This window comes from Musca domestica, unplaced genomic scaffold, assembly GCF_030504385.1.
Source record: "Musca domestica strain aabys unplaced genomic scaffold, Musca_domestica.polishedcontigs.V.1.1 3, whole genome shotgun sequence".
In the NCBI taxonomy this organism is placed as follows: Eukaryota; Metazoa; Arthropoda; class Insecta; order Diptera; family Muscidae; genus Musca; species Musca domestica.
Window position 1 is genome coordinate 27,020,504 of NW_026712299.1, and position 27,784 is coordinate 27,048,287.

Genomic DNA, 27,784 nt, shown 5'->3' on the forward strand with positions numbered 1-27,784 from the left:
CTAATATCTGGGAATATAATTTTAAGGGTCCTATACCAAAACTGAGTTCTAAACATGCAGTTCTATGTAATAATGTTGCTTACATGCTGGGAACACAAAGTGTAAATTTACAGAAAATTCGGTTTAAAATAGTAGTTACTACCAAAACACCTTAAATGCACTGCTATTGTTATGTGTGGGCTATACCAAAACGTGTACCTATATTTTCCAAGAATACATATACTTTGTGTGGTATACAAAAGCAATGAAAAACTAAAACCAGTAAAGAAAGTCTTAATGTCGGGCTGGGCCGACTTTATGATACTCTACACCACTTTGCTAACTTAGTAGAGCTCCGCATAACAATTAAAAGTTTTTATGGGAGAATTCTATCATACAAGCTATGATTATAATTATAATTTAAAGTTCAAAAGACTAAATATGCCGAAGCATTTGTATCTTTTAAATTCGAACTTGTATTGACCATTTGATATATATGGGAGCTATATCCAAATCTGAACCGATCCTGATAAAATTTGGCAAAGATATTTCTGAGCTGCATTTCATATATTTCCCTGAATATCGTTGTTACGGAGTGCATATTACGGCTGTGGGTAACAAATATAACAAATCGGATGAACAATATGTATGGGAGCTATAGTTATATCTGAACCGATCTTCACCAAATTTGACAAACTAGTTTATAGACTCAATTTGGTCGTAAGTGCCAAATTTCATCCCATTTGGACAAATATTAGACGTTTGGTGCAAAATAAAATGTAATCGGACGAAGTTATATCCGAACAAATCCGAAATTTAGCGAAGGTATTTCTGAGCTGTATTTGATATATTTCCCCAAATATTGTTGTTACAGAGTGCATATTTCGGCTGCGGTGGACAAAAATAACAAATCGGATGAACAATATATATTGGAGCTATAGCTATATCTGAACCGATTTGGTATACTTATTTTCAGGCCTAGTTTGGTTGTATGTGCAAAATTCCATACTATTCGGACTGATATTACAAGTTTGGTGCACAGTAAAAGACAAATCGGACGAAGATATATATGGGAGCTATATCTAAATTTTTCACCGATTATCTCCAATTTCAATAGGGTTCGTCTTTGGGCCAAACAAAACTATTTGTGCAAAATTTCATCTTATTCGGATAATAAATGCTACCTGTATTTTGTTCACAAGAATACATGGACAGACGGACGGACGGGCAGACGGATTGACATGCATAAATCAACTCAGAAAGTGAGTCTATGGAGATCCTCAAAAGTAACTATGGGTCTATCTCGCTTCCTTCTCCATGTTACAAACAAATGCACACATACATAATACCCTGACCACCTTGTGGTGTAGAGTCTAAATAGTACGCTGAATATGATTTGTTATATTAAGATTGATTTTAAAATTTTTGTCAAATCAAAAATTAGTTAGTAGTCGATAATGATTGTCTATTAATAGTGATAACCACCAATGAGAGCATATAGAATCTGGTCACCCCAAAACACTGGTAATGGCAACATCTGTCATCACGCATTGGAATAACACTCATTCGCGCGTAGGCACACACACACACTGACGCAAGCAAAAACTCTCCACACAACATTTCACATGGCAATCACCATTCAAAACAAAATAGGGTGGCAATGCTACACATAAACAAAATGTGGGTGGGTTTGGCTGGGTGGAGATGGTGGTGATGTTGATGGTGTCAGTCGGCTATGCTCTGCTTTCCCCGCCATTAAACTAAACAAAACATTTTTCGTACTGAGAAATGATAACAACATCCAAACGTTTTGGAACAACCAACGAACGGAGAAGTTCTGGAGGCGGTTGAAAAAGAAAAACCGAACAAATAAATGAGCGTAGAAACAAAGAGAACGAGAGAGTGAGTGGAATAGTGAGAGCGCGTATTAACGAGAGGACGAAAGAAACAACCAACATATTTTAATAGAACTTTTCCCAAATACAGAAAAGAATGAAAAAGTTTTTCAGTTCGAGTACAGAGATAAGAAAGAAAAGTTGAAATCGAAACGAATGAAGTAGTGAATGTGTAAAACAAAATCGTTTTTTTATACAAAGAAAATATTACAGAAAAAAAGGAGTGAAATAATCGAAAATCAAAAGTGCAAAAAGTGTGTGTGAAAAACTTAAAACATATTTTAGTTACCCAAATATGAATTTGATTTGCCAAGGAATTCAGTGATGGATGTGTGTGCGTGTGTGTGCCTGTGAATCTAAGGACCTCCATCATATTTTTATTCAATTTGGATTTCCTTATGGCAACCTTGTAAGGTTTTGTGATAGGGAGTTCATGGTAGATGATTAGGAAATCCAAAAACGAGAGAGAGAGAAAACAACGTAATTTTGGGTGGAAAAGTTGGGATGGGAGAGAGCTGGTTCCCCAAATAAAAATATGTTTTTTTTTCGATTACAAATTGCGTTAATATTAGAAGTTAAAATGTTGAATCCAAATTAATAACACATTAAGGGTCACGACTATTGTATATCACATGCTCTAATTTGTTCCAGATTTGTATGGCTGTCAGTCGGATTTTCTTTTTGTTAATTTTTCTTCCGTTTTGCTATTCTCTTCCGTATTTTATTCCTTAATTTTTCCTCTTCTTCATAGTCCGTGTGTTCCCTTTTTTATGTGTTATGAAGGTTTTGAGGTTAAGTTTTTCGCATAAGAACCAGTGTTGCCCTTTCTAGATTTTACATTTTTTAGCAATATTTTGCTTGACATCGACCCAAGCTCGTTTAGGGGTTTGCATCATGAAACGGTACTTTTCAAACGTAAATACAATTTTAAAACGAATATAATCTTAAGATTAACTGTGTCTAGTGGTATTTTACATAAATAATTAAAAATATGTATGTTTTTGAGTACCTCAAATCGATATAAAATATTAAATGGTATGCAAAGCTATCCCGGATACAATCAACTGGGCCTGGTCCTTTTTAATTCATATATCACGCCCACTCCGATAAGATTTTTCTTTCAAAGCTCAAAATGTGCCATTTCCGCCTATTTATACCCTACAACACTATGTGTTGGGGGTATTATAAGTTTGATTGGGCCAAAAATTATGTAACACCACGAAATATTGATTTCCCACATAGGAAAGTATATATGGATCTTCCTATCTCGCCGAGCTGAGTCGATCTAGCTATGTATGTCCGTCCGTCCGTCTGTCCGACTGTCCATGTTAATTTGTAATCAGTCTATAGGTCGCAATTATGGCCCGATCTTCACGAAATTTAGAATGGAGGTGGGGCTAGGGTCAGAATAGAACCCTATTTCTTTTGGAGATGATCGCCAAATGTTTAGGGTTTGAAATGGACCAAATACTGAAAAAATATCGGATTTTGCAGTAGCTATACAGGTCGCAATTATAGACCAATCGACGCGGAATTTGGCATGTAGCTAGAGTTTTGGGCGGGGAAGAAGCCCACCAATTTGGGTGGTCATCGGATAATATTTAGCGGGTAAAATAGGCCATATCTTTTTTGTTGAAAAAATTCAAAATTATTCATTAAACCGCGAATATTTTAAATCCCGGCGAAATCACAAAGCCATGACAAGGTTACTTCTGATCTTTACATTGATGTTAAGATCCAAAAAAATCGAATATATAGCAAATATATGCGATATATATGTCTATAAAAGAAGATATGCTTGAAAGATCTCATATATGTCGAGAACGGCTGAACTGATTTCGACAGTTCTCATTAATTCAGAATGGCCTCTTGGCAGGAAAGGAAAAACGTCTGAAAAGCGCATACAAATATCTCTCTAAAGATGAAAATATTGATTTTGTAATATTTTCTCATATTTTTTCCATTTTGTCATATTTTTGGCATAATTTCATTTTGAATTAAACATTTGGTAATATTTCTACAGCTAACAAAACTAAGTAGTTTGGATATCAGGATATCATATACAGATCGCATTTATGGCCCGATCCTTACGAAATTTTGCATGGGGATAAGATGAGGGTCAGAATAGAAGCCTACTCTTTTTGGAGATGATCGCCATTTATTTAGGGGTTGAAATGGACCAAAAAACTGCAAAATTGTCAGCAAGTCGTAATTATCGCCCAATACTCACGCACATTTGAATGGGGGTTACCGGACATTGCAAAAAGCCAAAAATATTCAATGTGTGAAATAGTTTGCCAACTTTTGTAGACAAAATACGAAAATGTCCATTCCAGTGACTTTTTGGAGAATTTACAAATACAGGAAAGACACGCTTCTGACTATGTCGTTAACGCTGATTTCGTTGAAGAATATAGTCAAATGTCTGTATCTCATATAGATGCGTTACAGTCAAAAATGTTAATCTTTTGCCACTTATGAGAGATTATAGGTCTTTGGGAAATATTGGTTCCAGATCTAGGAAGACCATTTAAGTACAACATCTACCAATAAATTGGAAATGAGCAAATTAGTTTAAGTTGCTATTATTCGAAAATTAGAGAACGAAACCTAATGGTTTTCTTTTATTATTTGTCACAATATCTTGTGGAACTCTTTCGAGTATTTCGCCTATATAAACTGTATTGTTTATTATAGTGTTGTAGGGTATTCAACGGTCGGCCCCGCTAGACTGTAGCCTTTGCTTACTTGTTTCTAATATAGGTTTTTTGTAGCCTCTACAGATAGTTACAGGACTTGGTAGGGGAGGATCACATGTATGTTCCCTCAGCCATATGGCTGTAGAGCATACATATCAATTGATGCGGCCAAAGAGTGCCTCATCGAAATAACGGTTTTAGACCTTTCACCCAAACTGTTTTGGACATCTGGAGTCGATCTAAGGATGTCCGTCCGTCCGAGTGCTTGTCCGGCTAGCTGTTATGCACAATAACTCTTGAAGGGAGTATCCGATTTGATTCAAACTTAGCACATTGTGATATTATTGTCAAGCCTGGATCGAGTTCGGAGATGGTCAATATCGATTTACTCCTGCTGCTATCTCCCCCAGGTCAAAAAGGTCAAAAAGTTCAAAGAAAATAATTTAACTTATAGAAACAGGAAGTATCATTCAGTTTTGTGCAAACTCTGCAAATCCCAATATTTGTGTCATTGCCAACTCAGGTACGGAAATAGGCAATATCGGTCCAATCTATCATGTATCTCCCCACAAAGGGTCAAAATTTTGAGTAATAGTAACTGTCACAGAATCCGAAATAAACATCCGATTCTCCTCGAATTTCACAGTCCCCAATATTATTAATCTGGTGTGAATATGTTATATGTCGATCTACTCCTTATGGTATCCCCCTGAAGCTCATAAAACGTGAAAGGAGCATTCGATTCTTCTCCAACTCAGAACATTCCAATATTTCTATCAACGAAAGATCTGGTGTGAAGAGGAGTGTGCCGGACGACTCCTTCTAGGACCTCTCCCACAAGGGGTCAAAGATTTAAATAATAATATCTCGCATAAAATGCGAAATAGCCATCCGATTCTCTTCAAATTTTACAAATCCCAATATTTTTACCAACGCAAAACCTAGTGTGAAGACGATAAATGTCGGCCTACCCCTTCTTGCACCTCTCCCACAAAGGGGAAAACATTTTCAATGTATTCATCGCTTAAAAATTGAGAGCCAAGTCGGTGATTATTTTCAAATTTTGTAAATCTACATATTTTTCTCAACTTGAGATCTGAGGTGAATATGGAATTTATCGGTTCACTTCTTCTCGTACCTCCCCCACGATGTCTGTTTTTATACCCTACACCACACCGTGGTCAGGGTATTATGTCTTTGTGCATTTGCTTGTAACAGGCAAAAGGAAACGAGATAGACCCATAGTTCCTTTTGATGATCTGCATAGAATCACATGCTGAGTCGATTTATGCATGACCGTCCGTCCGTCTGTCCATGTATTTTTGTAAACAAAGTACAGTTCGCATTTATTGCCCTATCCAGATGAAATTTTGCACAAATCATTTGTTTGGCCCAAGGACGAACCCTATTGAAATTGGTAACAATTAAGATATAGCTCCCATATATATCTTCGTCCGATTTGCCTTGTATTGTGCACCAAACGTGTAATATCAGCCCGAATAGTATGGAATTTTGCATGTACGATCAGATTGGACCTGAATATAAGTATGCCAAGCTTGATCGAAATCGGTTCAGATATACCAATAGCTCCCATATTTATTGTTTATCCGATTTGTTATTTTTGTCCTCCGCAGCCGTAATATACACTCTGTAACAACAATATTTGGGGAAATATATCAAATACAGCTCAGAAATACAGAATTACTTTTGCTAAATTTTATCGAGATCGGTTCAGATTTGGATATAGCTCCCATATATAACTTCGTCCGATTTAACTTTGATTGTGCGCCAAACGTCTAATATTTACCCAAATGGGATGAAATTTGGCACTTACGACCGAATTGAGTCTAGAAGCTAGTATGTCAAATTTGGTGAAGATCAGTTCAGATATAGTTCTAGCTCCCATATATACTGTTCATCCGATTTTTAATATTTGTTACCCACAGCCGTAATATGCCCTCCGTAACAACGATATTCAGGGAAATATATCAAATACAGCTCAGAAATATCTTTGCCAAATTTTATCGAGATCGGTTCCGATTTGGATATAGCTCCCATTTATATTTTTATCCGATTTCAAGTTAATTGTGCACAAAATGGGGAAATACAAGTCCGAATTTAAAAGATACAAATGCTTCGGCATATTTAGTCCTTTGAATTTTAAATTATAATTATAATCATAGCGTGTATGATTGAATTCTCCCATAAAAGCTTTTAATTGTTATGCGCAGCTCTACTAAATTAGCAAAGTGGTGTAGGGTATCATAAAGTCGGCCCCGCCCGACTTTAAGACTTTCTTCACTGGTTTTATCTAATCCTATTTGCTGTGCGCCAAACTTATTTCTTTAGGACCAGCCAATTTTTGCCAACTGTTACTGAATGTGGTTTGCAATATTTGTGGGAGCCCAATATTTTTATGCCAGTATCTTTACTATTACTTTAGCCGGAAATACTTTGAATTCTCAAACTTAACGACAAATGAAGAAGTAATTCTGACTTTCTCCTGTATTGATTACCCTTCACAACAATCATACGACCAAATTACATTGCGTTGAAAGAATTGTCCACTTTACCCAACATTTCTGCAAAACGGCAACACTGTGTTAGAACATATTTTAATATGTGTGTGTGTATGTGCGTACGTGTGTGTTTCATTCAATTACATTCACACTGAGGTCCTTGTCAGAGTAACCCTTGGCAAGTCAAGTGCATAATGAACAAAAGTAAAAAATTATATTAAAAACTAGAAAAAAGGCAAAAAATTCAAACTTGTGAAAATTGTTTTTGTTCTATAGTTCAAGTGTTTTGCAGTAGATTGTTAAAGAAAGTTCCCATGAAAAATAAAGTTCCAAGTACAAAGAAAATACAACAAAAAATCAGCAAAAAGAACGAGTAGAAGAAACAAAAAAAAAAACTGAACAAGGAAAAAATCACGCACAAAACGTCCTGCAAATACAATTCTGCAGGCTAATATAAGTTTTAAATAAAAAAGAAAAAAAAAGTATTTCATAGAAAAAAAAACCTAGTTATAAATATAACAAGTAGCAGATAAAATCACCACCTACAAGAAAATTTTGTAGAAAACGAAAAAAAAAAACAAGCTCATATCTACAGCTGCCAAATATTGTGTGGACCAGTGTAAATTTAAAAAACCAACAACCAAATAACCCTTCTTTAAAGTTGAAAGTTTAGTGAAAATAAACAAAGGATCTATTTAATTTTAATAGCTTTTCAAAAAGTGTCTGTTTTATCCGCAACTCCAAAGGCATTTTGAAAAAAAAGTAAAAAATCTCTTACTCTCTGTTTTGTTACTGTGTTCAAGTTCCTTTCCAAAGCATATCCTTTGAGTGTGAGAACAACATAAGTCCTAAAAATATACCTCCATGTGTGAGAGTGTATGAGTGTGTGTGTGTGGGTCTCTTAATGTTGTGTAGTGTTGTAACAAAAAAGAAAACAGAAAGCAAAAGAGTGTGTCCCGAATATTTTGCGTGATTCAATCATTGTATGTGTGTGAGTGTGTGTGAGTGCAAAGCGTTTGTGTGTAAGCTTGTAAATCCTGTGTTTCCCTAAGGAAAAGTGCAATAGCTAACAAAATTTCCTACTTTCGTTCTATTTGACAATAGTTATTAAATAACAGAAACACTCTCACACCTCTCTCCTTAAAAAAAAATAACAACTTGGCGCTCTCATAACAAAATTACCAAACAAAGTTGCACTCCCGTTTCTGTGTGGTGACATTGATCCCGGCCCGGTCCCGCACAGCTCTTTTCTTTTTTGAAACTGTCTACGAAAATTCTTTCAAAATATCTTCATTCGAAGAAGATTATCGGGCTGATCGGCCCATGGTGCAACGTGCATCATCTTCAGATGTACCTTCCGTATCGGGCGGCCATCGAGAATCTCGATTTGGCCTTGGTTATTCATCATATCAAAGTGGATACAATAAACTATTTACACAGGTTGGTACAACAAGATATAAACAAACAAAACAAAAATATAAAATAGCAGAACATTTAACATATGCTGAACATAAACAAATGTATTATCGAACATAAATAAAATAACTATAAAATTGTGTTTAGTTTCGAATGTATACTACGTGTGGGGTTAAGTCTAAAGATGTTTCATATAAAACAACTTTAGACATTGATAATTCCGTTTTGATATGGTTACAAAGAGAGGGAAGGGTAATGGTTAACCCAACAATCTTAGGTGATAACATTTTTAAACTTTATTAGAATTTACTCTGGGATTGAAATTCAGTTGCCTTAATGAATTTCCTTAACTGTTTTACATCAATTACCATGATCTGATTAAGGTCAGGTATGGAGTCGTTCCCTATGAATTGGGATCTGATATTTGCAAACGCTGGGTATTGGCAGATAAAATATTCGTCATCTATCCCGCATGCCCTTCATATGCTGTTATCAGCTGTTAACTTGTAAAGATGAGCGTGAAGGCCCAGGTGCCCAGGTGCCCAGGTGCCCAGCTGCCCAGGATGCCTGTTACCACACTAATCTCCTTCTTACCTAGTAATAATAGGTTCTTTGCTTTAATTGGGGTCGCTCCATAGGATTTTGGTAGTTTTCCCTATGCCCTCATTGTTTTTGCCCATGACTTCAACATTAGTCGAGACGCATTAAGCGGCACTGGATTGTCGAAGTTTATTGTTGCTAATTCCCTGCCTGTTTACCTCTAACTCCCTCATGCCCTGGTACCCATATAATGCGTACTGAGCCGTGTAGAGAGTATTTGTTAATTGTATCTATAAAATTGAAAATTTGTAACGAATAGTTCTAGTGACAAAACCGTAATTTCAGATTTTTAAGTATATTAACCTTATAACCTCATCCATAAAATTGAGATGATTTTAACTTTGCCATACCAAGTAAATAAAAACATTAAGTTCGGCCGGGCCAAACTTTTAATACCCTCCACCTTAGGGTAAAGAAAACATTAGAAGAAAAAACCATTAAAATGCCAAATATCGGGAGGTACCGTTATATGGGGGCTATACCAAATCGTAGACCTACACATGCAATGTTTTGCTAAAGGAGCTAGGATCCATTATGACCTACAAATACACATTTTTACCAAAATGTGGCAAAAATCATCAAATTACCGAATATTGGGAGGTACTGTTATATGGGGGCTATACCAAAATGTAGACCTATAATTGCAATGATTCGCCAAACGAACAAGGACCCATTATGATCAACAACTACCAATTTTCAGAGAAATTCTTGAAAAAATGTGTCAAAAATCATCAAAATACCGAATATTGGAAGGTACCGTTATATGGGAACTATATCAAAACGTGGACCTATACATACAATGTTTCGCCACACGAACTAGGACCCATTATGACCTACAAATACCAATTTTCAGACAAATCCGTGAAAAAATGTGGCATAAATCATCAAAATACCGAATATTGGGAGGTACCGTTATATGGGGACTATACCAGAACGTGGACCGATATATCTCATGTTCAATACCAACCATCCTAGACACAATACAAATTGCTCTGCTAAATTTTGGCGATCTACGTCAAATAATGTGGGCTGTATCGTGATTTCAGCAGACAGACAGACAGACGGACAGACAGACAGACGGACATCGTTAAATCGATTTAGAATTTGATGCTGATTGTGAATATATATACTTTATGGGGTCTACGACGAATATTTAAGGATGTTGCAAAATGAAATGACAAAGTTAATATACCCTCCTTTCCAATGTGGAGCGTATAAAAAAACAGATTTTCCACATTTTGGCTTATAACTCTTTCCACAGCCATTTGGAGCATTTCTTCAAACCGACGGATCCATAGGAACCATACAGATAACAGGTTGAAATGGTAGCGTAGCCCGACGTCAGGGAAGTGGACGGAAGAAAACAGCAACATTAGCAGAAATGGTTAGAGAATTAAAGAAGCGGCTTAATGGAAACCGACGTCGCAGTGGCCGAAAAATGGCTCGTGAACTGAACATATCGCAATATTCCATTCGGCAAATATTAAAAAATGAGCTAGGGGTAAAACCATTGAAATTCCAAAAAGTGCAGGAACTTACACCGCTATGGAAAGAAAATATGTTGACTCGAATAAGATAAAGAGTAGCTTCGCTTGGCCGAAAGTGGCCAAATTTGGTTTTGCCGAATTTGGTTTTCTCCGATGAGAAAACATTTGTTGTCCAGCAGTTTGTAAACAATTAAAATGATCGTGTTTACTTACATAACAGCCGATGGTCGCTCTCCGTTCGTACTAATCGACCCTGGCATCAGAATAAATGCTGAATATTTTCGACAAAATACATTTTGGCCACTGACCTTGGACATTCCCACAGGACCCAGCAGCATCGTACCCAGCACGCGCCACCTAAGAATGGTTGCAAAATGAGGTTCCTCGCTTCATTTCCATCGCACAATAGCCACCAAAATCTCCGGATACCACCCGCTGGACTATTGTGTCTGGAGTATTTTGGAAAGCAAGGTTGGCACTAAAAAATACCGAAGTGTCGATCACCTCAAGCAAGCACTTCGCCGGGAATGGGCCAAAATACCGCAGAGCAACATTCGGGCAGCGTGTGACGGTTTTATTGGCCGTTTGAAGGCCATATTTCGAGCCAAAGGTGACCAATTCGAAAAAACTTAAACTTATTCTAATATTTGATGCTATTTTCGAAATTTTTTGCTTTCATTCAATAAAATTTAAACAAAATTGTAAAAATTATGGCGTTGGACTTTTTTTTTGCCTTTTTTATATCTCTCTATATATCAAACATGAAAATAATCACATAAAGGTTTCGCAAGTTATAAGAACTTGAGGGAAGGTAGCAACAGGGCTGGGTCAGTATCTATCTCAGGAACCTCGCTCTAGAAAAAATTAGGAATGTTTGAAATTTGAATAGAATCAAATGTTTAATTCGCATTATATATGCATTTGGATTTTATTTGCATTTGGATTCAACATTTTGATCCTTTTGTGCAGAAGGTACCAGAAGAATTGGTTCGATATATCCCACATTCACACTAGATATTGTGTTATCAAAAATATTTGGATGTGCCGAGCTTTTTGGATATTCATGAGTTTCATGGATATTCAAAATGTTGACCCATTGTGTCGCTAGCAGAAGGAGTGGGCCGATCTCCACAACAGGTCTTGTGTTTATAAAAACATTGAGATGTGTGAAATTTGAAGACGATCGGACTCTAATTTCACATTTTATAAGAGTTAGAATTATTCAAAATGTTGGCCCTTTTTGGGGAGGTACTTGATGAAGTGGGCTGATATTGTCCATTTTCGAATCTCACCTAGCGCTGATGCAAATATTCGGATTTGTAAAGTTGGAGCAAATTCGAATGATCTGTGTGAACGATATTGCCCATCTCCGAACCCGATCTAAGTTTGAAAATAGTATTACAATGTACCAAGTTTAGACCAAATTAGATACTCTCTACGAGACGTATGCCAGACAGACAGAGAGACAGACGAACACCCTTATATTGACTTCAAATATCCAGAAGCGGATATATACCTAGGGTCTAATACCGCAATTTATATGTGCCACATTTTGGCAGTATTAAAGCAAATTAAATTTACTGAAAATCGGTTCAGATATAGCAACAGCTCCCATATATATGTTTTATGCGAACTGCTTTAACACCTCACATGCGTAATAGGCACTCTACAAGAAGTATACTTGGTTCCAGATATCAGATACAGCCCAGAAATACCCCTGTCAAATTTTATTGAGATCGGATCAAATTTGTATATAGCTCCCATATATGTTTCATCAATTTGTGGTTTTGAGTCCCGCACATGCGTAATATGCACTCCACAACAATGTTCTTTGGTACCAGATATGAATAAACAGATCGGAAATAATTGCCTAATGTTTCATCCGATTTAGTGTGAAGGTGCCTCACATGCGTAATATGCACTCCACAACAATGATATTTGATACCGGAAATCGAACCTCTACCAAATTTTATTGAGATCAGTTCAGATTTTTATATACCTTCGATGTATATATACATGTAATATTAGCCCAAATTGGATAAATTATTTCAAACTCATTTTTTCACATTTCTGGTATATCTACTACTCCAATAAATATTTTTAAATAAGACTCTTATCAAACGCCTCCATCAAATTTGTTGTTAATCGATTCAGAGTTGGTTATAGTTCCCAAATTGTGACTGCTCTAAAGCTTTGGTACGCATTCAAATAAGGTTCCTAGTTGGTATGATCACTTCTCTACGCATAGTGGTGTAGGGTGTCATATAGTTGGCACCGCTCAACTTTGAACGTGTCCTCATCGGTTAAGTAATAACCTAATTTTGTAAAAAGCTAATAGTAATGCAAAATGTCGTTGATTTGCAAGGGTTATTCGTCTTATAAGTCGAACGTTAGTAGTAAAATTAACTCTATATCTAGTCCGGGACTTGTGACAAACGATTTTGTCCAATATTTTGATCTGATACTTTCTCATATTTGCCAATAATATTTTTGAATGCCTAAAATGGCTGAATTCCATGGAATATAAAATCTTAAATATTTTCAATAATATAAACAAGTAAGCAAAGGCTACAGTTGAGCGGGGCCGACCGTTGAATACCCTACAACACTATAATAAACGATACAGTTTATATAGGCGAGATACTCGAAAGAATTCCAAAAGATATTGTGACAATTAATAAAAGAAAACCATCAGGTTTCGTTCTCCAATTTTCAAATAATAGCAACTTGAACTAATTTGCTCATTTCCAATTTATTGGTAATTAAATTGTCTTCCTAGATCTGGAATCAATATTTCCCAAAGACCTATAATCTCTCAGAATTGACAAAATATTAACATTTATTATTGGTTTTTGACTGAAACACATCTATGTGAGATACAGACATTTGACTATATTCCTTAACGAAATCAGCGTTAACGAAATGGTCAGAAGTGCGTCTTTCCTGTATTTGTGAATTCTCCAGAGTCACTGGAATGGACATTTTGGTATTTTGTCTACAAAAGTTGGAAAACTGTTTCACACATGGAATATTTTTGGATGGCCATCCAAAACTGCTTAGCTTTTGCAATGTCCGGTAAACCCCATTCAAATGTGCGTAAGGATCGGGCGATAATTACGACCTGCTGATAATTTTGCAGTTTTTTGGTCCATTTCAACCCCTAAATATATGGCGATCATCTCCAAAAAGAGTAGGCTTCTATTCTGACACTCATCTTATCACCATGCAAAATTTCGTAAGAATCGGGCCATGAATGCGATCTGTATATGATATCCTGATATCCAAACTACTTAGTTTTGTTAGCTGTAGAAATATTACCAAATTTTTAATTCAAAATGAAATTATGCCAAAAATATGACAAAATTGAAAAAATATGAGAAAATTTTACAAAATCAATATTTTCATCTTTAGATAGATATTTTTATGCGATTTTTTAGGCGTTTTTTCTTTCCTGTCGAAATCAGTTCAGCCGTTCTCGACATATAAGAGATCTTTCAAGCATATCTTCTTTGATAGACATATATATCGCACATATTTTGCTATGTATCCGATTTGTTGGATGTTAACATCAATGTAAAGATCAGAAGTCACCTTGTCATGGCTTTGTGATTTCGCCGGGATTTAAAATATTCGCGGTTTAATGAAAAATTTTGATTTTTTTTAACACAAAAGATATGGTCTATTTTACCCGCTAAATATTATCCGATGACGACCCAAATTGGTGGCCTTCTTCCCTGCCCTAAACTCTAGCTACAAGCGAAATTCCGCGTCAATTGGTCTATAATTGCGACCTGTATAGCTACAGCAAAATCCGACATTTTTTCAGTATTTGGTCCATTTCAACCCCTAAACATTTGGCGATCTTTTCCAAAAAAAAAGGCTTCTATTCTGACCCTAACCCCACCTTCGTGCAAAATTTCGTAAGGATCGGGCCATAATTGCGACCTGTAGCGTGATTACAAATTAACATGGACAGACGGACGGACGGACATACATAGCTAGATCGACTCAGGTCGGCGAGCTAGGAAGATCCATATATTCTTTCCTATATGGGAAACCAATATTTCGAGGTGTTACATAAATTCTGGCCCAATCAAACTTATAATACCCCCAACACATAGTGATGTAGGGTATAAAAATGGTCAAAATGTCCCCGTTCGATTTTGGTTATTCGCCGATGAAAACTTGCAGAATGCCGATACACGTGTCTCATATATTTGGCTATACTTTCATAATCTACTCTATTTTCCTTGCAATATTTTTTTTTGTGTCGCACAGCGTTATCGGTATACCGGAGTCAATAAATGTAGCAATGTAATAGTTTAAAAAACGAAAACTAAATGTCTTGCTTTGCAATTTAAGCTACAATATCTTCTATTTCGCTTAAAAGCTTTCAATCTAATTTAGTCCATTTGAAGTCATCCCCGAGATCTAATGCAATAACAATAACACCCAATTATCTTCGATGGCGGTTGGTGCATCTCCCAGCCGCCACGACTCCTCTCAAGACAAACATTAAAATGCCACTTAGTGAGAGATATATATGTATGCATAAATAAACTTGCAGCGATTTAGGTCAATGCACAGCATCCTGATGTGAACAAACGAATGATTGGCTCAATCTATTGGATTTGTGGCTGCACATACATTCACATTGCAGGCATGTACACAAAGTCAAGTCATCCTTAACGCAATTCTAAAATAGGAACAATGCCAGGCAATCAATTCTAGGATCACCCAAAAGAAGGACATATTTATGAATTATAATCGACACAACAAATCATTGAGGCGAATGAATGCGAACAAAGAACTTGCCACCAACACCACAACGACAAATGGGGCGGGGTATTATGTATCCTCCGTCGCCGTTCATTGTCCATTGTGACACAAGATGATGACATATATGGATTTACAAGTGTCCGGACCTTGTTTGTGTCTATCGTTCTCCATTCGTATTCAATTTACAATAAATGAGAAAAGTCAACAGGTCGTCCTTTGGATTATTTATTTCTTTTGCTTATTTTTTAAATTGTTTGTATGTTATTGTGACAAACAGTTGCCACTACCACCAACCATGGGCAACGGCAACATGAGCTGAGTACGACCTCTGTGCAGACAATCCTTTCAACGCCCATAGGGGAAGGGAACGTTAAGTATCTCACTAGGAGGTAGTTGGGCATTGCTCTACTGTTTGTTGCTCTTTACGTTTCCAGGATATACAGTACATCTTTAAAGTGATAATAAATTACACTCTTATTTTAATCTCAATATGTACTAAGGAATAATTTCCTGCAATGCAATCTCCTGAATACAAGTATTTGCAACAAAGTAGCAAAATACTTGAGAGGAGATCATTCCTAATATATGTAATGATGTTCATTAGGGTAAGCATTGCGAATGCCCCCAAATTGTATTTGCAGGATATAAAGTCAATGTTTTCACTTATTAAAAAATCGCTTAAAAGGATTTGATTAGCATAGAGAAATGCAAATAGCAAATATAATTTTTGTGGAGATTTTTGAAAGAGGATAGGAAATTAAATAACAAAAATAATACTTTTTTTAAAAATCAAGGCATTGAGATATTTCGACGACTTCTAATTTAAGGTATCTAAAAGAATGGATTCCATAAATATAGCTCATTTCAATAGCATTTTCAAACCCCAAGGAGAATTACCAAATATGCCGAAATTTTCAAATGAAAGCGGGATTCGAGACTATGTCCTCGTCAACCAACGTTCTAATCTAATGAAGTAAAAAATATATAAAATTTCTGACTTGCCCTCCCATATCAAATGATCCATCCGCTTATTCTAATTTTGGCAAGGACTCGAAAAGGAGTATATTAAAACCAGTAAAGAAAGTCTTAAAGTCGGGCGCGGCCGACTTTATGATACCCTTCACCACTTTGCTAATATAGTAGAGCTCCACATAACATAAAGTTTTTATGGGAGAATTAAATCATGCAAGCTATGATTATAATTATAATTTAAAGTTCAAAGGACTAAATATGCTAAAGCATTTGTATCTTTCAAATTCGGACTTGTATTGCCCATTTGGTGCACAATTAATTTGAAATCGGATAAAGATATATATGGGAGCTATATATTTCCAGTAATATCGTTGTTACGGAGTGCATATTACGGCTGTAGGTAACAAATATAACAACTCGGATGAAAAATATATATATATGGGACCTATAGCTATATCTGAACCGATCTTCACCAAATTTGATATACTAGCTTCTAGACTCAATTCGGTCATAAGTGCCAAATTCCATCCTATTTGGACAAATATTTGACGTTTGGTACACAATAAATCGGACAAAGTTATATAGAGGACCTTTATCCAAATCTGAACCGATTTCGATCAAATTTGGCATACTAGCTTTTAGACTCAATTAGGTCGTATGTGCAAAATTCCATACTATTCGGGCTGATATTAAACGTTTGGTGCACAATAAAAGGTAAATCGGAGCTATATCCAAAACGGAACCGATCTCGATAAAATTTGGCAAAGATATTTTTGAGCTGTATTTGATATATTTCCATGTATATCGTTGTTACGGAGTGCATATTACGGCTGTGAGCAACAAATATGACAAATCGGATAAACAATATATATGGGAGCTATAGCTATATCCGAACCAATCTTCACCAAATTTGACACACTATCTTCTAGACTCAATTAGGTCGTAAGTGTCAAATTTCATACAATTTGGGCAAATATTAGACGTTTGGTGCACAATCAAAGGTAAATCGGACGGAGTTATATGTGGGAGCTATATCCAAATCTGAACCGATCTCGATAAAATTTAGCAAATGTATTTCTGAGCTTTATTTGATATATTTCCCCAAATATTTTTGTTACAGAGTGCATGTTACTGCGAAGGACAAAAATAACAAATCGGATGAACAATATATATGGGAGCTACAGCTATATCTGAACCGATTTCGATAAAATTTGGCATACTTATTTTCAGGCCTAAATTGGTTGTATTTGCAAAATTCCATACTATTCGGTCTGATATTACACGTTTGGTGCACAATAAAAGGCAAATCGGACGAAGATATATATGGGAGCTATATCTAACTTTTTACCGATTATCTCCAATTTCAATAGGGTTCGTCCTTGGGCCAAACAAATGTTGTTTGCAAAATTTCATCTCAATCGGATAATAAATGCGACCTGCATTTTGTTCACAAGAATACATGGACAGACGGACGGACGGACAGATGGACTGACATACATAAATCAATTCAGAAAGTGATTCTATGCAGATCATCAAAAGGAACTATGGGTCTATCTCGTTTCCTTTTGCCTGTTACAAACAAATGCACAAAGACATAATACCCTGACCACCTTGTGGTGTAGGGTATAAAAAGATATATAATTTTTGCCTTGACATCTCAAATGGTCCTTCCGCTTATGCTAATTTTGGCAAGGACTCGAAAAAGATTACATTAAAAATATATCGGAGCTATAGACATATATCATAGGCATTCAATCAAATTATTGCTGATATTATATAATTGGTGCGCAATAACCGTTAAATCGACTGAAGATATATATGAAGGCTGTATCCAAATCTGAACCGATATCGATAAAATTTTGCAGTTATTTCTGGTCTGTATGAGATAGTTGGTACCAAATATCACTGTTCCCATAAGTTCAACTCTATTCCCACACTTATATTATAATTTAGTAGGGTAAGTGTACCAGTAGTCGGCACTTTTAGGATTTTCGACTTTTCAATCTTTCAAGATTCTGAGTGAAATCTTTCAATTGCAGAATAATAAAGTTGTTCAGATTCCAAATTTTGAATTTGTTTTTATTAAATTGGCAAAATTTGCAATTTTACTAAAATAGTAGGTTATTGCCAGTAGTCGGCACCATTTTCCAATGCTCGGCATGTCTATTTGCCAGTAGTCGGCATATGCTATTTCAGTAAAAAATATTATTTTGTATATTTTTTATTTCAAATAGTATAAAACAATGATATATTACTAATTCACAGTTTAATTAACTAATTTCATTTTTAAATAGTGTTTTATTTAATAATCATTCTAAACCAAATATAGGTAGAAAATGAAGAATAGTATGGTTACCTTCAGTAACGTATGGATTTTCAATTAAAATAAAAATGAGATTAAATAAAAAAGTACCTTTCTTATATTTGGAATTTGTGAACTGATCTAAAACGTCAAATAGCTGATTTAAAAAAAAATTGGCCAAAAACCACAAATAAAAGCAACTACCGACTCAAAACTATTTATTTCTTTCAGTAGTTTTTGGATTATTTTTTAATATTTTTCTCAAGTTTTGGTGAAATTGGTCAAAAATGATATTTTTCTATTAATCGGCACCCCCCCGCCGACTACTGGCAAATCTCTTTTTTTCTGTTCCTAATGTCGGCATTAAATAATATAACAGAAAAATGCTTAATTTGTATTTTTTAAGTTATAAAATTATCTTTAGACTGTTATTAACTATTTTAAGATATTTCTGATTCCAAAAGTATTAAATTTAATATACTTACATGGATTATTAAGTTGACTCCACCACTATTTTTTCTTTAGAAAAAAGCACCATGGCACGCGTTAGAAGACATTCACTGACGAAAACCATTATTCTCTCGTAATGAATGATCGGAGCTCATTGTTTTTTTTTTTACAGAAAGAGAGCAGAGGATACTTTTGACGTTTTATTGCAATTATTTCATTATTTGGTCAATTCTATTAATAGTTATATAAGTTTGAATTTCAAAACTGCCGACTACTGGGACATGCCGAACTTAGGCGCACTTACCCTACCATTGAGTCACAGTGATTCCTATATCAATAATAACAATTCTACCTCTTTTCCTACCCACTATATCAAATTTAGTGCAATTTAACACTTTTCGTACACATTATGTAGGTATTTCTAAGTTTGACTCGTTATCTAAATGCATCGAATTCAGTCATCCAGTCATCTTTCAAAATTCATAATTCAAGTTCTATGCTACATTTTAGTACTTTTCGTCCATTTATTGTACCAAAAAGACATATTTCTCCACTAAATTTTAACATTCCACCTTTATGCATTCATGCATATTCAGTACCATTTTGTACTTTCTAGTACATATTTATAAATCCAAATCTCCATATGTCATCCTAAAACCATAAAAACTGTTTCTTGTACAACATTTTTTTATTCCTTCCCAAATACCAACTTTACTACCATTTAGTACTTTTTGCACTTTTTTAGTATGTGTTTCCAAAAAACCTCCAAACAAAAACGCTACACAAAGGCAGTGACCTAATGTTAAATTTCAGAATACCAAATTTAGTACCATTAGGTGCTTCTCTTTTACTTTTCGTACTCATTTCCAAACCCATCTTTTTATCTTAATTCTACCGACCAGCAGTAACAGCCATGGTACAATGAAGAGAAGGTAGGTCAACTTTGAAAAAATTGCAAGTATAGAGGTCTACCTGTTTGGCTTGTAATGTCAGAATTACTATCAAAACAATAAAAAAGCAAACAACTTGTTGCATTTATTTTGAATAAATAATTTAAAACCGCGAAAACTGAATGAATGGTCAAAATTTCTTTTCAATATCATGTTCTATATATCTCTTATGGTTTATTTCGCGACAAAAACTGTAGATTTTGTAGATGCATTCGTTGCAATAAGCATTTTGAAAACACCCGAATTTGAATATTTTCTGAACAATTTTTTATTATTGAAAAGAAGACACACACATAAGCAAATGAAGTTGACATATTAAGCCAGAAAAATAAAAAAATTTAAATCATATGGTAGTTCTGCCCTACCTTGAATTCATTGTACCATGGTAACAGCCATTCCAACTCCATACACTTATCCAATAAAATTGAAACAATTTTAGTATAGTTCTTATACTTAGTGCACGTTTCCAAAATCACCCTCCTATATCAAGCCTACTTACTTACATGTATTTCTTTTCAGACTTTCAAGGTTTTATAATACATTTTTTATTTTTTTCCTTTTTCCGAAGGAAGATGCTTACATATTACACCAAACAGGCTTCAAAATCTTTCATTATGAAGCTTACAATGGACCCACGTCCATATCGTCTCCATATGTAAACTCTGGAATCCAAGAGTGACCTGAATATTTTCAGGATTTTAACTTTGTAATTTTCCCTATTGCTTCATTTAGAACTATTACGTACAATTAATCGCATATCCGAAACCAACCTCTTGTCTCAACCACAGACATCGACAGTGAAATCCATATCAAATTTTAGGATTTCCGCTCTATTCCTTCACCCTTACTTTTCGTAAAAATATTGTACACATTTATAAAATCAACAGTTACGGGATAAAGCTAAACTATTTTGTAACAAGTACATAACTACGGTTATCTGTACAAAAATGCCAACACTGTTCCACCTCCATAAATCAAATTTAGAGATTTCACATCAATCCATTTGGTCAATACCAAATTTAGTAACATTTATTAATTTTCGTATAATTTTAGCACTTTTTAGCAAAACCGTTTATTTTTCAATTTAAGACAACAACAGTTGTCGCAATAGAAATTTTCACGGTTTTCGCTCCATCACTTCAATACCAATATTTAGTTCCATTTAAGATTATATTGTACCAAATATAGTACTTTTTTGGTACAATTGTTCAAAAGTCTCTCTTTAAAATTTTAGCTTCATACGTTCACCATAAACCAAACTGTTTGAAATTTAGTACCGCTTAGTACACTTCGCACACTTTTCCAAAATCATTTTCTTATATCAAATAATACATTACATCCGCTCACATAATTCTCAAAGGTACTAGTTTAAAAGTTTAGTGCTATTTTAGAACTTTTCGTTTATTTATCTATCCTGCACTTCGTCGTTGACTATCATTCTTTTCAGAAATGTAGCTCATTCCGTTTTTTCAGTACACAAGTAAAAAAGTTGTAAGTTTGGCCTGGCCGAACTTTGAATACCCTCCACCATTTGGTACAAATTTGGCAATTTTCAAAAAAATAAAATCCATTAAAAATTCTGTTAAAATCTTAAAAATACCGAATGTAGCCGTATATAGGGAGGTACCTGTAGTATCTATTACGAACTTCAAATACCAAATTTGAAACAATTCCGGTTAATAATGTGAATCTGCACAGATAATCTCCTGTCATATGCTGTAGTATCCATTACGAACTTCAAATACCACATTTGAAACAATTCCGGTAAATAATGTCGCTAAAATCATCAAAATACCGAATATCGGGGGTACCGTTATATGGTGGGCTATACGAAGACGTGGATCTGCATGGCCCATTTCCTGTCTGAGGCTGTAGTATCCATTTCGAACTTCAAATACCAATTTTGAAACAATTCCGGTAAATAATGTGGCTGAAATCATCAAAATACCGAATATCGGGGGTACCGTTATATTTGGGCTATACGAAGGCGAGAACCCACATGGCTCATTTTCTGGATTAGACTGTAGACAATCCTTTACGAGCTTCAAATACCGATTTTGAAACAATTCCGGTAAATAATGTGGCTAAAATCATCAAAATACCTAATATCGGAGGGTACCGTTACATGGGGGCTATACGAAGACGTGGACCTACATGGCTCTTTTTCTGTCTGAGGCTGTAGTATCCATTACGAACTTCAAATACCAAATTTGAAACAATTCCGGTAAATAATGTCGCTAAAATCATCAAAATACCGAATATCGGGGGGTTTAGTTATATGGGGGCTATGCGAAGACGTGGACCTACATAGCCCATTCTCAATACAAAAAGTCCTGCATACATAATACACATTTGGGTAAATTTTTATCAACTTACTTCAATTCGTTCGGAAGCTAGAGTGATTTCCACAGACGGACAGACGAACAGACGGAAGGACATTGATAAATCGACATAGAATTTTGTGCTGATCAAGAATATATATACTTTATGGGATCTAAAATGTATATTTCGTGATGTTACAAACAGAATGACAAACTTAATTTACATGGAGGGTATAGTGGAGGGTATAACAATATTGAATATCTAGTACATTTTAGTACTTTTCGTACCCTTTTAATACGAATTTTCCAAAACCCACCGTTATCATATGCGTATGCACCAAGATTGGCGCTCGTGCATAATTTTAAGGTTCTTAATTCTTACCTTTCGCCTGGGCGTTGATTCTCGATCAGTCAGTCAGTTATTTTACTACTCTGATAAAGAAGTCCAGAAATTGGATCATTTTAGAGACTCTTTTAGTACATTGTGAAATTCGTTGTTTTCAAAAAATTATATATTGATCCTAAGTCTGAGTAAATGAGAAATATACATACTTTATGAGGTATTCGATGAATATTTCAGGATTTTGCAAACGAGATGATAAATGTAATACATGCCACTTCCATTTTGTGGTAGAGGATATAGAAATATTGAAAATCAAGTGGTGCGGGTATATGGAAGCTATGTATATCAGATAGTGGACCTGCATTGAATATTTTATCCTGAGAGGAAACTTATCCACCGAAAACCCAAATTTTCAAAAAAAAAAAACAGGTTCAGACGGGCAGAAATTTGTACACCCTCCACTATTTGGAACGAATTTTGAAATTTTCAAAAAACTAAAATCCGTTAAAATCTCTTTTAAAATCTTAAAAATAAAGGAAGTTACCGTTACAATGGGGTCTACTCGAAGACGTGGACCTGCGTAGGCAATTCAAATACGAAGTTTGAAAAATTCCAGTGAATAAGTAGATAAATTATCATAATACCGAAAATAGGGAGATACCGATATATCGGGGCTATACGAACGCCTGGACCTGCATAGATAATTTTATGTCGAAGGCTGTAGTACCCGTTACGAACTTCAAATACTAAATTTGAAACAATTCAGGTGAATATTGTACCTCTCGTACCGATAATCGGGTGGTACAGCTATACGGGGGCTATATCTAAACGTGGACCTATATGGCCCATTTTGAGTAAATTTTTATCAACCTATACAGGTAGATGGACGCTCACTTTAAATCGACATGTTGTATCCGTTTATAATTTTATTATACCCTACAACACTATGTGTTGGGGGTATTATAAGTTTGATTGGGCCAAAAATTATGTAACACCTCGAAATATTGATTTCCCACATAGGAAGGTATATATGGATCTTCCTATCTCGCCGAGCTGAGTCGATCTAGCTATGTATGTCCATCCGTCCGTCTGTCCATGTTAATTTGTAATCACTCTACAGGTCGCAATTATGGCCCGATCTTCACGAAATTTAGAATGAAGGTGGGGATAGGGTCAGAATAGAACCCTATTTCTTTTGGAGATGATCGCATAATATATAGGGGTTGAAATGGACCAAAAACTGAAAAATTTCTTGATTTTGTACATGCTCTACAGGTCGCAATTATAGACCAATCGAAACGGAAGTTAGTATAGGGCTAGAGCTTAGGGCTGGGCAGAAGTCTTCCAATTTTGATGGTCATCGGATAATATTTAGTGGTTGAAATAGGCCACAACATTTGTGCTAAATAAAAGTCAAATTTTCCATTAAACCGCGAATATTTTTAATCCCGGCGAAATCTCAAATAGACGAAAAGGCCAATTCTGACCGGTACCGATACTAATAGTAAATATATCGGATATATATAGCGAAATATATACATTTTGTTTATACAAAGGAAGGGGATGTTAGCTAGAATGCTTATATCTCAAGAATGATCGGACCGATTTTGACAAATTTTGTCAATTCAGAATGCCTTCTTGGCATAAAAGCATAAAATCTAAAAAAATCGCATAAAAAGATGCCAGTAATGATGCTAATATAGATTTGGTAGTATTTTGTGACATTTTTTTATTTTTATTTTTTCACATTTTTTATCGCATGCGATTTTTTCAATTTGACTTATAATATTGAGGTGTACATTTTGTAATATTTTTTCACCTTACAACTCAGGTTGGGATTATTATATAGAGATTGAAATTACCGTCAGATCCTCACGAAAATTTTCACAAGGGTAGGGTTAAGCTCAGAAGGGTAGGCCTATAGTTTTCAAAGATGTCCGCAATATATTTAGGGGTTGAAATGGACCAACAACTAAAAATTTCCCTGATTTTGCAGCCGTTATAAAGGTACAAATAGAAACTAAAGGACACGAAGTCTCGCATGAACTTAGAGTTTAGGAGAGCGGCTAGAATGGACCACTACTTTTGTGTGAAAAAAACTTACAGATGATATCCGAAATACACCAATATGCTGATTTCGTTAACGATTATAGCCAAATATCATAGCCAAGCAAATCATATATATTAGTCTAAATTTGGAAACACAGAGGGGCCACTTGCTTTTGGAGATGATCGCAAAATATTTAGAGGTTCAAAGGAACCAAAAACATAACAAATTTCCTGATCACACAATTGAAGCCAATCAACACGCCTGCGAATAAAGTTAAGGACAGGGAAGAATTCTAGCATCTTGGATGACCATTGGATTATATTAAGCTGTAAAATGGACCACTACAACCAACAGCACGACTGAGTGCGTAAATATTGGGCAAATATCCCTGGTCAAAATGCTAAGGGTAATATCTGGGCAGTCCTCCTTGACATAATTTCAAAAGCGATAAAGCTTCTTATATATTGTTGTGTTGTAGGGTATCACATGGTCGGCCCCACACGACTATAGCCTTTGCTTACTTGTTTGGTTATTCCTTCGACTACCATAATACCCTCATAGATCAACATAACAACCACCCTCCAAAATCTATTGAAAAAATATAACAGCACCCAATGTAGGATACGTAAGTAATGGCTATTAGGGTTTTTACTCAAGTAGACGCTCTTTAAAGCTAAACAGCCGTTTAAAGTAAACTCATGAAAACATGCGACAAACCTAACACACACACATATATATAGATGGCAAGTAGTGATGTCAAGTAAATGGAGGGAAATTAAAATAAAGGATAGTCTACTCGGCTGTGCAAGGATTATCATCAGCGACTCGAAAAGCGGGTCAACTTAAATAGTTTGTACTTGTTTCCATTCATATGCACAATTGGCAAATAGGATGGACATATTATATATAAGTTGGCATTGTATATTAAGTACAAGTTTCTTCATTCATTCATCGAGAGAAAGAGGGTAGATATTCCAACAAAAATAGTAATTATAAAACGGGTTGCCAACCCATTATTTTAACAAGGAGATGTGGCAAGATATGTTTATTATTTTTATTATTTTTTATTTTCGGGCAACTAAGAGTCGTTAAATGAGTACTTAAATAACGACTTCGTGCTAAGTACCCTTTCTATACCCTACACCTCATAGTGGTAAGGTTATTATGTCTTTGTGCATTTGTTTGTAACATGAAGAAAGAAGCGAGATAGACCCACAGTTACTTTAAAGGATCTTCATAAGAACACTTTCTGACTCGTTTTATGCATGTCAGTCAGTCTGTCCGCCTGTTTGTCTATATATTTTTGTGAAGAAAATGCAGGTCGCATTTATTATCCGATTGAGATGAAATTTTCCAAACAATATTTGTTTGGCCCAATGGATGAACCCTATTGGTAAGAAAGAGAATCGGTTCATATTTAGATATAGCTTCCATATACAGGGTGAGATAAAAAAAATGCAGCAGAGTCAAATGCCATAATTTATACATTTTTTTAAATTTTATTGAATGAAAGCAAAAATTCAATGAAGGAAATATCATTAAATTTTAAAATAAGTTTAGATTTGTTTGAACTGGTCACCTTTGGCCCAAATTATGGCCTTCAATGGTCAATGGTCAATGAAACCGTCACACGCTGCCCGAATGTTTGAGGTGATCGACACTTTGTTATTTTTTAGTGCCAATCTTGCTTTCCAAAATACTCCAGACACAATAGTCCAGCGGGTCGTATCCGGAGATTTTGGTTGCCATTGTGCGCTGGAAATGAAGCGAGGACCCTCATTTTGTAACCATTCTTGGGTGGCGCGTGCTGAGTCCTGTTGCAATATCCAAGGTCTGCGGCCAAAATGTTTGCGTGCCCCAGACTTTAATACACCCTCCAGAATCTTTTCGCGACACTATTCGACATTTATTCTAATGCCACGGTCGATTAATACGAGCGAAGACCGACCATCGGCTGTTATGGCGGCCCACACCATCACCATGACAGGTGCTTGAGTTCTGGTGGGTAACCGAAGATGCACATTTTCAGTTGATCTCTTTGGCAAGCAAACACGATCATTTTGTTTGTTTACAAACTGCTGAACAACGAATGTTTTTTCATCGAAGAAAACCAAATTCGGCAGCTCACCACTTTCGGCCCAGCGAAGCAACTCTTTAGCTCTTTTAAGTCTATTTTCTTTCAATTGCGGTGTAAGTTCTTGCACTTTTTGAAATTTCATTGGCTTTACCCTAAACTCATTTTTCAATATTTGTCGAATAGAATATTGCGATATGTTTAGCTCATGAGCCATTTTTCGGCCATTTATCGATCAAGTCTCTTCTTTACTTTTCGAACCAATTCTGCCGATATTTAAATGCTAGAGTCCTCTGACGATAGCCACTTGCGGTTTTCCAGCCAAATGTTAAGAAATCACACTATCACGCTTGAACTCCATCACGAATAACTCGTTTTCTGGATAATTCTCACCAAAATGCTTTTGTACGCTTGTAAACAATATAATGAGCTGTCAATGGAATAATTTTAACAGCTGTCGGACGAGTGGCTTAGAAGTGGCAGCAGTTTGAAGTTGATTGCAGTTTTTTCATCTCACCCTGTATAGCCATGTTATTTGGGATAAAAGATAAAAATGGCTCCGTCAAATTTGGTGAGAATCGATTTAGCATTGGATATGCCCCCCTCCCTCTGAAACCAAATTATAACTGCTCTAAAGTCAAAGGGCAAAAGATAGATGGTATGATCGACTTCAAATAAATTATTTCATTACGAGAGCTCTACAAATATGCATGGTTGTGTAGGGTATCATATAGTCGTCCGCCCGATTTTTTTCTTTATTTGTTGAAATATATAAAATATCAAAATTCTATGAAATATTTCTACGCCTTTTAGAACATTGTAGTACAGGTTTTTAGTGCTTTTAGTTCCTTTTTGTACGAGCTAAAATCATTTTATTTTGAGTTCATTAATCTGCAATTTTTTTGAATTTCCAAGCTATCCACTGCAATTATTCTGAATTGACCCTTA

General features: G+C 35.4%; 1 protein-coding gene across 8 annotated transcripts in view; it reads left to right on the forward strand.

Moving 5' to 3' along the window:
* The window catches only part of LOC101887742 (voltage-dependent L-type calcium channel subunit beta-4), a 104,742-nt gene that overhangs the window by 15,185 nt on the left and 61,773 nt on the right, over positions 1-27,784 (forward strand). For 2 of the 8 annotated variants that reach the window (XM_059124762.1, XM_059124763.1), the window contains exons 1-2: positions 1,731-2,128; positions 7,369-8,532. The exons of 1 other annotated variant lie outside the window; for it this stretch is intronic. In XM_059124762.1, coding sequence (XP_058980745.1) covers positions 8,416-8,532 — 117 coding nt within the window. In that variant the 5' untranslated portion in view covers positions 1,731-2,128; positions 7,369-8,415. Of the gene's footprint in view, positions 1-1,730; positions 2,129-7,368; positions 8,533-27,784 lie in introns of those variants that run through there. 5 more of the 8 variants (XM_059124765.1, XM_059124767.1, XM_059124766.1 and 2 more) reach the window with 5 other exon arrangements.